Source organism: Diorhabda carinulata, chromosome X (genome assembly GCF_026250575.1).
Source record: "Diorhabda carinulata isolate Delta chromosome X, icDioCari1.1, whole genome shotgun sequence".
In the NCBI taxonomy this organism is placed as follows: Eukaryota; Metazoa; Arthropoda; class Insecta; order Coleoptera; family Chrysomelidae; genus Diorhabda; species Diorhabda carinulata.
The window spans coordinates 32,289,052-32,304,075 of NC_079472.1; the positions used below are offsets into that span (position 1 = coordinate 32,289,052).

Below are 15,024 nucleotides of genomic sequence, written 5' to 3' on the forward strand. Positions count from 1 at the left end.
GTACATTTTCTATGTAATTAAGGATTTTTGATCAATAAGTCACGTTGATTTTATGACGAGCATACTGCAGCTTCTTCGAAGATCTCTCGCCACCAGCTTTACATATACAGTAATAACTCAATATTCTTTCATATTCGACTTGTACCTCTTCAGTTTCTTCTCCATAAATTATCCACAGCTGATGTTTAGTCCTCGCGTTGTCACGTGATCAGTATTTGAAGTACATCCATTAATTTTTACTGAATGATCATATACCTACGGTAAAAAGTAGGAAGAATAAAATACGATTTATTTTATAATTTTTATTGAAACACTGTTAAAACATTCACTAATTGATAGGGATACAAACAAATCGTGAGGCAGACTTGTTACTATACGTTACAACATCAACGATATCCGTTTAAGAATTAAAACGAAACAAAAAATAATCACCTTATTATAGTTTTTTTACCATAAAAATATACATACACATATTTTAGAATGCAGCTTTCAAGAAATGTTTAATATTTAACAAAAATAATTTTATAAATTTTAGGGATTGTCGATAAAAGTTTTGTCTTTCACTATTTTCCTCCCTGTTGATAAGGCAATATAAGAAAACAGCTGATCTACGTCAGAATGACGGCCGTGGGGTAAACGATCAACTATAGCTTTAGGTGGAGTTGATACTTTTTTCATTAGATGAGGAGAGCTTTGGTCAGAATCCTGCTCTTTTTTCAATATGCTTGCTTTGCGCAATACTGCACATTCAAAAAATAAAATCACGTTTTCCACGGCGTCCATTTTTAAATGAGCATTGGTTGATTTGACAATTTCTTAGATTTCTTATATTAAATCAATTTTTATTTTGAGACAACCATTCACTCAATCGCCACGGGTCACAACATTTCGAACAACGACGACGAAATTAAAAATAATCTATCTAATCATTTTCCTAGACTTTGTTTCTAGAATTTGACCTTTCCTCGCGGTTACAATTTTTGGCTTATTTCATTCATTCATGTGATTTAGTTTTTATTATCATTATTTTTTCAAGTTTCCAGAAACATTTTAAGCGATTTTATTGTGTCAGTTAATAATGCATTGATAAGCTTTTCTGTCAGTCCCTATAACATTTAATATTCCCCGCGCATGCTCATTCAATGAACTTAATTCCTTTTCCATTTATAACTTTACTAAAGAAAACGCATTCGCATACCTTTCCTTAACCTCAACGTGAAGTTAAGAGATATAATTATTTAAACTGACGTTCCTAATTAAATGGGAGAATTATAGTGAGAAACTCATACATTTTAATCGTTTTTTTTTTCTAAACACTAACACACCGTTCAATTAACTATTTACAAACATTTACTTTACATAAACTTTGACCAGCAAAGTTTCTTTTCTCACTAACATTAATTGAATCTACTAGAATACTATTTTGTAAAAGCGACATGTATGAAGTTTCTTTGTAATATACAACAGTACCCTGAACAGTGGTAGTGATTAAATGAATTAACACCATATTGTACTGGTGTCAAAAATTTTGTCTCTAATTTTCACAGCAAACAAACAACATCTCAACATCATTAGAACCGCTCGAAGAGTCCAAATGTGATTAAAAAATTACGCACGACTTATTGTTGTAATAATAATAATAGTTCTTTTGATATTTTAATTTACATTTTTCGTTACTATATTAATAATAACAGTTATTGTACGTTCACTTAGCTGTATTTCAATGTTGTGAACAAACACGAATACCATTTTAAATAAAACGTCTATACATAATTATTTTTCCCAAATTTTGTAAGGTATAACGAATCTATCATTTGGGGCCACGCCAACCCTGCCTATTTTGAATTCCTAGAGGGAATGTGATAGAGAGAAGTGGATGAACCACTAGACATCAAGGGCATTTGCATTTTATTGGTCAAAACTTTTTTTCAATGTTTTTAGTAAATGAAGTCTATTGAATGAATTCTCTAAGCCTGAAGCTTTCATAAATTATAACAATTACATTTGTTGATTGATTTATCTAAAATTTTGATCCAATTCCAGTATAAGATTTAAGCCCAATCACAAACAGCTAAGACAAAAGCAACCACTACCCCTTTCACGCTTTGTCGCTTTTGACTGTGAAATTTGCCGCAGTCTTTGAAACTGTTCCATAGATTTCGAAATAAGTCATCAATTTATGACATCATTGCAGGGATACTGGTGTAAATTTCGGAATACAAGCTTTATTTTTGAAGCTTTACCTGTCACTTTAATGCATGTGTATTGCTGATTAGTTGAAATTTTTTTAATTATTCTAACAAATCAGGTTAATTGATTAATTATCATCAAGGTTTAGTAAATATTGAGATTCAATTGAATTGAAACTACTTTAAGTACACAGTCTTTGTTGAGCTATAAAATACATCAATTAAAATACCCGAATCCCGAAAATTCTTTGGAGTAATCACGAACTCTATGAGTGATATTTGTATTTTTATTCTCTATTCAATATATGAAGAAAAAGTCTAAACTAATCGTGGCTTATTGTGGTTGATATGTTCTTTGTAAATCAGATAATATAGAGAAATTGAACGAAAAGTTTCTAAACGAGGCTCTAATATATTCAATTTATTTAACCAATTTTTTATGTTAATTTTTGTCCAATAATCCTTTCAATGTTTTAATAATAATAGAAGACGAAATGATAGTATATACAAAGTATCTACAGATACAGAATATCAAAGGCCTGTTTTATAACGTTCCCAAAACAGAAAACTAGCAACTCATATAGAAATATACTTACAATTACAGTGTAATCGAGATAGAAAACCTATTGAGAAATAATATTAAATAAAATAACTAATAACATTACATCACATGTCACTTACACAAGGTGTGATCACAAAATCTTACAGTGAGTGAATTTTTACAGCAGCAATAGTCAAATTGATAGTAATTGAAAATTATTATTATATTATATTTACCATATACCATATTATATTTCTTGTAACATAACGCTAAAATTATTTTTTTTTAAGAACGAACACAAATAGTTCATTTGTATTTTCTATTGATGTGTTGATACACTGATGAAACCTATGTTACATCGACACTGTGGCTACACTCTACACTGTTTGGATCACAAAGTTATTGAAAAGTGCGTTTGTCAGTGTAGTTGTGGAGGTCGAAGTAAATAGTATGTATCAGTATTATTATCATTTTATTTTATTTATTTATTAATATTAATGCTTTAATGTTTCATCGTGGATATTTTACAAAATGTATTTGTAACATGTATCAACAATATATATTTAATAGTTGCCGATAAAACAGAAAAAGAAACTAACCTGTTTTTATATCTGTCAAGTTGATAAAACTATTATCATAAAATTAAACGTTGATTATTAAAACAAGCTATTTTAAAAAAATCATTTTTCGTTTAATACTATAAGTACAATTTACTCTAGTTCCTCATTATAAAATTAAAGTAGTTACCCTGTATATTGATAATTAACATTATTTCAAAGACAAATTTGAACTGCCGTAATCATATGATTTGTTCATTGTTATGAATGGCCATCACCTATTTTAAAGAAGATTTACGACTTAACGTGTTAGGTTAATTTTTTATTTTCAGTTTATCACCCTAGATGGGCCTGTCATAGACATCCGTACAAAGATTTGATTTCCAAGATAGATGATAAATAGAGGTCACTATTTATGTACTTTAGTTTTATTTTCGCCGTATTAGTAACATGTTCTATTCAAGAAATTTTTAAAATTAATTTATCATATCAATGTTAAAAATATTTATTATTATAATAATACAAATTTTTTAAGTAATATTTATCATTTTCAAAGTTCTTTTGCTTTTGGAGACAATTTACCAGAAGATATTCGAGTTTTCCACATTTTTTGAGCAAAAAAGAAAATATGAATATGGTATTAATTACCGTTGCCCCTTCAAACCCCTAGATGGCGTAAATTTGGCCAGAATAAATAATATTGTCGTGAGCCATCTAAAAATATGTTATCTGAGGTGTTAATTTGATATTAAATGTTATTTGTTTTTTATAACAAGTATTCTCATTGACGTTAAAATTATTTTGATCAATTTCTACCTATATCAGTATCGAGATTTCACTTTTCATTAATTTTTAATCTTCAACTTTTTTCTTATAAGTTTTAGTATGATATTAATCAAATTCTTCAGAACATCTAAAGTAATAAAACTAATTTACATTTATACAGCTCAACTGTACTCATCTGGCAACACCGCAATATATTTTACTGCTACAAATCCATCATATATGACAAAATGTATTCTTTTTCCCATAAAACTTTTTCTACTATTTCCTAAAAAGTAACACCTATTAAAATACTGATTGTACTCCAAATTAGAGGTAAGACACATTTATATTGTTAACATTTTCTTCTCAACTACAACGACTATTTACGATTACTAGTCAATAGAATACGGTGTTTTAACAATTAAACCCGTAATCAACAAGAATGAAAGAATTCAATAACATAGCATCATCAAAGCGTTCAGTTTACTATGAAAATATAAGTATATGCACATCTCTTTTGTTGTATAAATATGATGAAGAATTTAAATTTGAAATAATTGGAATACTTTCTAAAATCGATTGAAGATGACACTACCAGTCAAAAAGTGTCCATTTTCAACTATTTATTCATGTTTTCATATATAATAGCAAGAGCTGGATCACAAATAGTTTTAAAGATAGTGCAGACGGTTTCATAAATAAATTTTCAAACATTGTGCTGTTATTTTAAAGTTTTAAAGCGAATTTATTTTCTGTCAATTTCCAAAATTCGCTGTAGATGGCACTGCAAATAAAAAAGGAGAACAATCTTTCAGCGTTTTAAGAATTGATTCCAAAGACTAGTAGAGATGTCACTACAAGTCTAAAAAATATTAAAAATTTGTTTTCCTACTTTTTGTGGTATTTCTACACCAGAATGTGTGGACTGTGTCCAAATTTTATTGATAATAATATATAAATTAACGATCTTTGTACTAATACACCGTATTCTCAGATAATTTTATAGTTAATATATTTGAATGATATTTTTGGGTATAGTTCCGAAAACATGATTCTTTGGAGTTTGCTGGAATTTTTGAGAAAGCTTGTTATTGATTAGAGACGATAATTTCTAAAAGGATGCAGTCTATAGCAAAATTTTTACATATCTTTTAAAATATTGACTTTAGAGAAAAAAGATTTGTAACAAAAATAAAGTTCTTGAAAAGCTCTACAAGAAAGGTCGTATACATTTGTCACGTAAATTTATTTTTTTGGATGTTGTGACCTTAAATATTTCGGTAGGAATCGAACACAAGCATTGGCAAAAATTTCAGAAACATGGGGGGAGGGTACACCTTTTCGAAACTATTTCCAAATTTGAAAATAGAACGATCCTCATACAAAATTTTATTTCAAATCCGACTGCAAAAATTTAGTTACCTACTTTACATAATAATTATACGAGGTGTGGCTATTGAGTAACTAATCTAGCGCTGCTACAAAAAAAGTACGCTTACGCATAAGGTTTGGAACTGAGAACTGAAATTTATTGAAAAAATTATTGAATGAAATTTTTGAGTGGTTTGAGCGGTTTTAAGATGGCCGAGAAGATGTTGAATATGATTCGGGTCACCTTTCCACGTCAAAAACGGAGGAAAATATCGAAAAAGTCTGTCTGTCAAGAGCTTTCTAGCCAAGTAAAACATCTCAGAGCTAGACCACCCACCTTATTCCCCAGATCTTGTACCGAGCAGCTTCTACCTATTTCCCAAGGTCAAATCTTCATTTTAGGGAGCTAGTTCAAGTCTAATGAAGCCGTGAAAGAAGAAGCAGCGCGTGTCCTAGAGGAACTGACTGAAAAAGATTTTCTGCTCTGTTTCGAACAATGGGGCTATGTAGGGATAGATATAAATAATTATAAATAATATCAAAATTGATTATTTTATATCAGCAGTCTCGTTATTTAATAGCCACACCTTGTATGTCTAAGAAATAAGCAAAAATTTCTGTCGAATTTGCTACTGGTTAATACAAAACTATATCAGAGTTGAAAATTATACTTTTTTACTAACCTTGAAGGATAAATCATTATTTAGTTATATCATGTTACATTAGATGAGACATGCCTATTATAAAACATTTATTATTTTGATGAATCATTTAAAAGCATGGCTTTCGATACCTACACCGTATGCAACACTGAATACTAAGTAAGTGACGTAACTAAATTAGGAAATGGGTATACGTCAACTAAATTCTGAAATATTTTGTTTCGTTTGTGTTTGTATGATGTTCAAATAGCGGACTAAACCGGTTCAATGTGGTACAATAGAAATTAAATCCTAATTGTAATGAATATATAGAATAACAATATATAATATTGAATTTTTCCTATAGACGCCTGTAAAATGACTACTAATTGTAACAATAACAAGTGTCGAGGATTTTTGATTTACTCTCTAAAGCAAGAAATCAAATCAAATCAAATGAATCCAAGAATTTTAGCTAAAAAACCATGCCAACGTGGAAAAAATCGTATCATCGCGAAAGCTTTAGGGTTTGTTCAGAATTTTATGCTATTTCAGAAAATCACAAAATTAGAAAAAAATCGCATGATATAATTTTTGTCTAGAGTTGTCATAACTTGATTTTCAGGCAATTTCCTTCGAAAATCACGGTTATCATCAGTGGGTGCTTTAAGATTAGGTAGTTGGCATTACAGAACCAAGATGGACGACTGCGGGGGCGTTTCCGACCCGAGAAATGACAGTTACTGTCAACATTTTTAAAAATTGTGCTGTTTTGAGTTTACTGGCCAAAAGACAACATATTTCTCTCTGGTCTTCTGCATTGAGTGAGTTGTATACAACTTGAGAGTACGTCGCATGAGTATTTATGACTAGTGCTGTCAACCTTGTTCAATGCCTTTGATCTATGTTGATATTGTACGTTCACTGAAACAAAAAAGTGACATAAGCGGGGAGGGAGACAGGGTTAAGAGAGAGACCTACATAACATGTCACAGTTGACATATATGTCACGTCAGTCACTTGTTACGACGTGTATGTTATTTTGTTATCCTTCGTGCTAAATGATTAACGTATGTCGCTTACTCTGCATCGAGGTCAACGCTCCATCTCATCGTGTAGTGGAAGGAAAAGGGAGAACGGCGCTAAACAAGGGTAGCGGAGAAAGTACGGGTAGGTGGCACGTGACTCCGAGTACAAGTGTTTACATGTCTGTCATGTTTCGTTTGTGTTTTTACTGTTATTGCATTTATGGATGGTTGCATTTTGTTGTTGGAAGGGATACCTCCTCCACCTTCTGTTTAATTGATTTATGTAGGTTTGAGTTAATATTTAATCTCTAATAACGATTATTGCTTACTTCAACCCACTGCCACGCACTAAGCGCGACACTGTCACGAGTTTTCTTCGAGTCTCTTGGAATCATTTGTAAAGCAGTTTCATTGTTTAAATTCCATCTATAAAGTGTTTTATATGTACCCGGCGATCACGAAGAAAAAAATTTTTTTTTGACAGCATTATATACGTTCCTGTAGCACCGGAAGTCGTCCATTTTGGTTCTGTAATGCCAACTACCTGATCTAAATAATAAAGTTCTTAATAAACCCTGTAAGAGTATATGAATTCAAATGAAATAATATGACAATTAAAATGTCAAGATAATATTTTTAATCTTAATTTATTCCAATTGCGAGGTTTGTTTTTCAAGTTTGCACAATTGAACAATAGGTGGCGTGAATGATTTGTGACACCAATTTATGAACATTGACGTTTGTTATTCCGAAGCTAGTAGCAATGTAGAAATTTAATTGATAAGTTGTTGATAGTGAAGTAAATGTCTAAATAAATCAAGTTTGTTCCAAAATGGAAATCACCCGTGAAGATTTACGGGTTTCACTTTTTGTAAGAACCTATATTAATAGAAATAACTGTTTTAATTGATAAAAGTGCGACTGTAGAAAAATTAAGTTTGTTTCTCGACTATAAAGTGAAATAGTCGGTAAAGATCGTCGCGTGACAACATTTTTTTCTCAAACAACAATCTACTCTTAAGTGTTTTAAATTTGAAAAGGATTTAATGTTTTTGAGTACTTCAACATTGGGCCGCGAAACATACAAATCGAAGCAAACTGAACGATGTAATAATTCAGATCGTTCCACAATCGGAGTTTGTTTTTATATGAAAAGTAGCTAATTAATTTAAACTTTGTTAGACAGACATTAATTCCTCATCTAATGTTTATATGGTCCAAAACTTACTATTTTGAGTTTATTTAACAAACAAATCTTTTAACGTTGAGCAGATGGAAGAATCGCAAGCTTCAGTTGACGATGATTCTTCATCTCCTTTATTAAACCAACTTTTTGCAGTCTTCATCATCCCGCTATTTTTTTCCCCGACAGTTTTAGTCGGAGACATGTTAGTGGAACTTCCTGGAGGATCCGAAGGGGAAGCCTTTCGTAAAAATACTTCAATAGCGCTACCGAGTGCCTGTGGGTCAACAAGAGATCCACTACGTTCGTCCCACAATAATTTGTTTGGCTCTTTTTCGATAACAGTCTTCTTCTCCTTCTTTTCTTTAATACTTGCAGGCTTATCATCAGTCTTTGTAATAGGCTGGTGCCTTTTCACGAACCAGTTGGATGGGGCTGTTTTGCTTATTGGATCATCGTTGAGTATAGAAATATCGAAACTATTCGATCTAGACGATCTCAATTGACTCCTCTTCTGTTGAGCAACATTCGTCCTCTCTGGCGGCTTCTCCTGGTTGATTTCAGTGGCAGAAGTGGAAAGAGAAGACAAAATATTTATCAAATCATTATTAGAACATACAATGCCAGTATTCTTACTTTGTTTGAAAGAGGTCTCAGCTATAGGACTCGGAGGAAGCTCAGATGCTCTGCGCTTGTTCAAACTAGGTATAGTAGTGAGAGTAGTGCCGACAAAATCTGAAAATCGCCTTCCAGAATTAGTATATCGTTGAACGTTACCGGAATCGTCAAGAGGTTGTACTTCGCAGACTTTTTCGTTACTAGTACCCCACATCTTCATTCTTACTTTACGAGCTTGTACTATATCGTCCATTATATCCAATTGGAGGTTATGTATACTTCCTCTAGGTTCTGTTGAAGGCGGACATGCTATAGATTCTCTTCTATTCGGTAAAACTCTTCCGGCAAACGCTTGACTCGGAAAAGCTGCTACAGATTCGCGTCTATTTCTTCCGAACAACGTAGTAGGTACTCTCGAAATGGTAACAACCGAATGTCTCCTACCACCAGGACTAGGTTGTGGTGCCGTCGATAAAGTAGCTAAAAATTCCACTTGATTTGGTCCTGGACCTACGGTTTCTCCCCTCTCTGACAATCTACGTACTTGACTGGCTGTGATTCCAGAACATTGCGGTGTTGGTAACGAATGTTTTCTTATTTCTCTCGCGTACGGCGATAAGAGATAAGGATTTAAAGAATATTCGTCTTCCGAATTTTGTCTGGAATCTTCTTTTTTCTCTTCTTCGTATTCATCATCTTCTACGACGATCAGGGGCTCTGAGGTTTGCGTTCGAAGGATCGAAGATCTTCGCATTCTTCAAATGATCTGAAAATAAAAGAGAAAACGACGAATTTAGTTACTGTAAATTTGTTACATAACAAAAGGATCATGTTTTTTGGGGATCTTAACCCTTTCACTCCCAATGGGTCATATACGTCCCGCCACATATTCAAAAATTACTAGAGGGAAATTGAGACGTGCTAAACTGAATCGAATAAGTCCCGCTGGTAGTTTACAACCGTATATGATTATTCGAGTGATTTGTCGCTGTAATTATTTTCAAATAATGTCCAGGTAAGAAATATAGTATATCCAGAAATAAAATCGCCACCTGTTAGCTACAAACTCCATTCAGTTGGTCACTAGAAAATGATAAATTTGTTGTGGGTACACATACGTCTCATTGGTTATGTTTTTTGGGATCTTTTTGTCCCATTGGTAATTTTGAGTTTATTTTTTGCAGAAAAAGAAAACTGAATCAGGCTGAATTACAGTATATGGTTGAACATTCGTCTAATATTGAGGACCTTTATGAAGATAGCGGTTCAAAATTTGAACCTGATGAGTCAGAAGATTATGGGGAGTCGGATGTGTTTACAGAATTTCCAGGAGCAAATCATCTTGGTTCTTCTGCTGAGAATTCAGGAGGAGAATCTGAAAATAATGAAGAACTAGAGTTAGTTCAGTGAAGTAGAAACTGCCTCCCCACTTGTTTCTTCGGACATTTGGAAGAAACTACACACGCAATTCACTCCAAGGAGGAATGTCGTTAGTGCTAAACAGCTGATCTGAACAGCGGATCAACTGAGCTTGATGTATTTCTCAAGATGTTTCCAAGAAATCTTTTTTTATGGATTGCACAACAAACCAATGAAAGATTGAATATAGTCAATAAAGATAAAAAGCAAAAGGCTGTTCTAACCGATCAGCACGAGATAATGATTGTACTGGGATGCTACTTCATTATGTCTTTCAATAGGTTTCCAACATTCCAACATTATTGGTCTACTAATTCTCCAATGGGAAACACTGCAATTAAACAGGCCATATCCAGAAATAGGTTTCAACTTTTGTCCTCGAGGATGTATTTCAACCATCCTGAAAAAAACAAGTGCGCCACTAAACTGTACTACATTGAACCAGCGGTTGATTGTTTGAAAGAAAGATTTCAAAAAGCAAGGAGTGAGAGCACTTTCCAAAGTATTGATGAAGCTATGGCTAAGTTCAAGGACAGGAGTTCTCTGAAACAGTATCTCCTTTTGAAACCTACAAAGCGAGGAATAAAAATATGGGAACGCTGCGATTCCAAAACAGGCTGCTACACATATGATATCAATATTTATTGTGGAAAGGATGCCAACAGAGGTACCGAATCCACTCTTGGAGAATCAGTTGTCACGTAGCTTTCGTCTTCAATAAGAGATCCAGAGGTTAGTTTATGTTTTGATCGTTTTTTCACGTCGACGAAACTAATAAATAACTCTCCATTTGCTTGTGTTGGCACAGTGATTGGCAATCGCAGAAACATGCCTAAATTCGAAAAAAAGAAAAGAAACAGGGGCGAAGCTGAATTTGTCCATAATCAATTTGGTACTACAAATCGTCATGGAAATGATATGACCTTTGTGAACAGAAAAGAAAAAGATGGCAATAAAAAGGAAATTCCTAGTCCTGAAATTGTGGCCCATCACAATAGGTTCATGGGAGGTATTAATCTTTCTGACCAGTTGATTGGTATTTATGACATGTTTCGTAAGTCTTTGAAGTGGTGGAAAAAAGTTTTTTACCGTTTGCTTATGACCAGTGCATGGATTATTTGGAGAGAAACACAAAATGCACACACACATGCGGAGTCAATATGCCAGGGTTGTTAGAAAATGCCAATACGGCAGACCATCAAAATCATCAGGGTTATTGAATGTTGGGGATCATCTTCCAAATGAAGGACCAACTCGTAGGAGATGTCGCAGTTGTGCAACAAATAAGAGAGAAAAATGCACAAGAACCAGCTGCAGCTTGCAATGTTCCTCTGTGCAAAAATTTGTTGTGAATAAAATTATAATGAATACCATTGGTTTAAATATGTCCCGTACAAAGTTTCCACTGGGATCTATGTGTCCCACTACCCCCTAGCTACCCCCTTGAAATAAAAAATAAATTTTTCCATATCATTTTAGTATTGAATACCCATTAAGATGTTGACTACCATAATTACTCGCAAAAAAACAATTGGGAGCGAAAGGGTTAAAACATTTTTCAACGAAACTACGAAACAACAAGAAGGTCTAATTTGGGGACGTACAAGCCTTGAATGGTAGTCGGAAATATCAAACAATCTTCTTTCTCATCAGCCAAGTGATTTGAGGTGTTTGGACTCTTCTTGAGATCGAATAATCATTACTACGGAATTTCTAATCGACTGTATCTGATCAACCAACAATTACGTTTATTTCAAATGAAATAAACTGCCAAGAAGCTTGCAATCTGTTAAAATCTCTTGTTTTGTGCTAATGAAAAGAGATTGATTACTGCTTACAAACTGTAAGTGCTTCAAATAAGTTGTAAAAACTCTTGGGCGTCTTTATATCTCAGAAACATATGAAAATGTGCAAGAAGTTGACAATTTTACGATCTACGAGCCCAGAGAAGAACTTAATATTTCGTATGGGCGGGAAAGAGATTTGAAAATTGAGCCAACAACTTTTTTATTTTGATTCCGGAAATTTTGAGTCTCCTGGTGGTTATGTTAGGTTAGGTTAGGGTAGGTAAGGTTAGGTGTGAAGCGATGCTCGCTAAGAGCGGTACCACACGCGTCGGTGGAGAAGACGGTGGGTTTTTAAGCTGGTAGGCGTCCGGTTACCGGACAAATCCAGCACACTTGGGAGACTTTCCCAGGGGTCTTTCGAAGATTTTCCCACCCACACCAAAAAAAAGGTTATGGTAGGTTATGTTAGGTTATGTTTACCTAACCTAATCTTTAGTCTTATTGATCAGATTTAGTACCATGCTACTTCTGTTTCTTTTTAAAAATTATCAAAGTATTAAAATGGAAACGTAGTATCATGAAGGTTATGTCGAAGCAGATGAAAACCATTACGGAAGAAGCCTTTGTAAATTTCGTTGTCATTTGGTTTTTTGAGCATAAAAAATTTTGAAAAACAACAATTTTAGAATATGTTTCAATTTGTTTTCGAGATGGATTCAAGAGAAAAGCTACAATAATTGAAAAAAATTGAAACTTCTCATAGTTTTATGAGTTTGATTGCAAAAAAAACGAATTTCAAATATAAACTTTCATAAATATCTCTGACATCGTGAAACATATTTATTTATTAAAAAAAATTGAGTAATTATTTTTTTTTGGTATGTTACAGACTAAAATATACAGAGGGTATCGGTTTTTATATCCAACGCCTCAATTTAAACATGTAATAACTTAGTAAGACTAAATCGTAATTCTATAAAGTTGTTTTAGTCGTTTCAATAGTGGAGATTTGACGGTTGAAGATCATTCGCGCTCAGGTAGTCCACCTGCACGGGATATTTAAGTTACAAGGGAAGCAGTAGAAAACTAAACTATTACCAACACTAGCTTGGACCTTCTAAAGATACCATACAACCTCGATTTGAGTGAAATGTCGAGTAATCATTGCAGATCGAGCTATCAATGTCGAGGTATATAGTGGATGAGAATGTATGAGGTTTTATTGGAGAAATATCCACATTTAGTTAACCGAAAGAGGGTTCTCTTACAAGAAGATAATTCTAAACCACATACTGCGAAAGTTATGCTAAATACGATCGAAGTACTTGATGGTATTCAACTCGTACCCCATCCAGCATTTAGTCCGGTCCTTGCATCATCAGATTACTATTCATTTAGCCCAAATCCCAAAGATTGGTCTCAAAGACCTTGCAAAACATTGGATCAAAACTATGGAATACTATAGCGTGTACTTGGAATATTACAGTTTCTTTTTGTATGAATATTGGCAAAACTCTTTATGAAACACCCTCTATATTTCATTAGAAAAAGAAAAAAATCACTCTCATTTCAAAAATCGTTACGAAATATATCATAAGTCTTGAAATTATTTCAAAGGTATCGTCAATTTATCTTTTCTTTATTACGTTTATAATTAACTTGAGAATCTAGCCTGAACTATAGAAAAAAAAAAACGATATCCTCTTATAGCTTTTTTACGATTTGGTGGTATCGGCTAATAGATGATAAATTATTAAAATACTCACCCAGCACCAACCTTTCATGCTGGCGCTGTTATTTTATAGACGACGTAATTTATGTTCTCATCCCTCTCGACTTTACGAATCTGATAGAGAAAAAAATGGTAGTGACTAATGATCCACAAGACCGAAAGATAAACATTACGTATTAGTACAATATCTAAATTTTATTTATTAAAAAAAAAAAAAATAGAAAAACAAAACAATGGTCGTTATTGGCTCAAATCAGTGGTACCATAATATACAACAGGAGTGTCCAACTTGCAAGGCCCCAAGGGCCAAAACTAAAACCTTTGATGTGGTTGCGGGCCATATAATAATTTTCTTAAAGTAATAACAAAATAATGTAAGGTATAAAAATAATTAAAACAAAAAAAGAATATTATTTCTTTTATTGCTCATCGAGTACGTTTTTGTAAATGAATGGAAAATTTATACATATTTTTTTTGAGAGCAAAGAGAAACATTACAATAATAATAAAAAGTTATATCTAATGTGAAGATTGTGGTCGATCGGCTTCATCCATCAATGAGGAAATGTCCACCTCCAGTTCAGTTGTAGACAGTCTCATGAGATGACGTAAGGAAGAAACGGTGAGCTTGCTTCTGTTGTGGTTTTTAATGTCCTTCATGGAGGAAAAGGCACTTTCACATGTGTATGTGTTTCCGAACATTGATGTAATCTTCAGTCCAAAATCTCGCAGATTTGGAAATTTCTCTTTAGATAGTAATTTGAAAACTTCAGGTCCCCTTTCTTGTTTGGTGATTAGAAACATGTCGGCTTGAAAGTCACATAACTCAATTTGTAAGTCGGGTGGTTGATCTTCAATTATTGCTCCAAAAGGATTATTATAAAGCAGTAAACTGCTTTTGAGACTTTCGATTTCTTCAAATCTTGTATTGAATTCATCATTAACTTGTTGAATTTATGAACTGCAGCATGAAAACTCTATATTTTCCTTACTATTGAATTCTTCTGCTAGTTGCAGACAGCTAGGGAAGAATGTCAGGTTGTTCTTTTCCAAAGCATGTTTAAACACGCTCAGCTTATTCCGAAATCCGTTTATTTTTCCGATTAAATCTGAAACCGTCTGGTTTCTTCCTTGAAGATTCAAGTATAAACTGTTAAGATGATTAGTCAGATCTGTTAAAAAAGCTAACTGTC

The 15,024-nt window shown here is 33.1% G+C and overlaps 1 protein-coding gene across 2 annotated transcripts in view; it reads right to left on the reverse strand.

Moving 5' to 3' along the window:
* Positions 1-2,635: 2,635 nt before the first annotated feature.
* LOC130901554 (uncharacterized) overlaps positions 2,636-15,024 on the reverse strand; it is a 30,083-nt gene continuing 17,694 nt past the window's right edge. Inside the window, exons 2-3 of one of the 2 annotated variants that reach the window (XR_009060295.1) lie at positions 8,043-9,659; positions 2,636-7,989 (exon numbers count right to left, since the gene is read on the reverse strand). Coding sequence is in view for 1 of the 2 variants with exons in the window: in XM_057813026.1 (XP_057669009.1) it covers positions 8,331-9,647 (1,317 nt within the window). In the remaining variant the exon portion in view is untranslated. Of the gene's footprint in view, positions 9,660-15,024 lie in introns of both variants that reach the window. The other variant, XM_057813026.1, reaches the window with a different exon arrangement.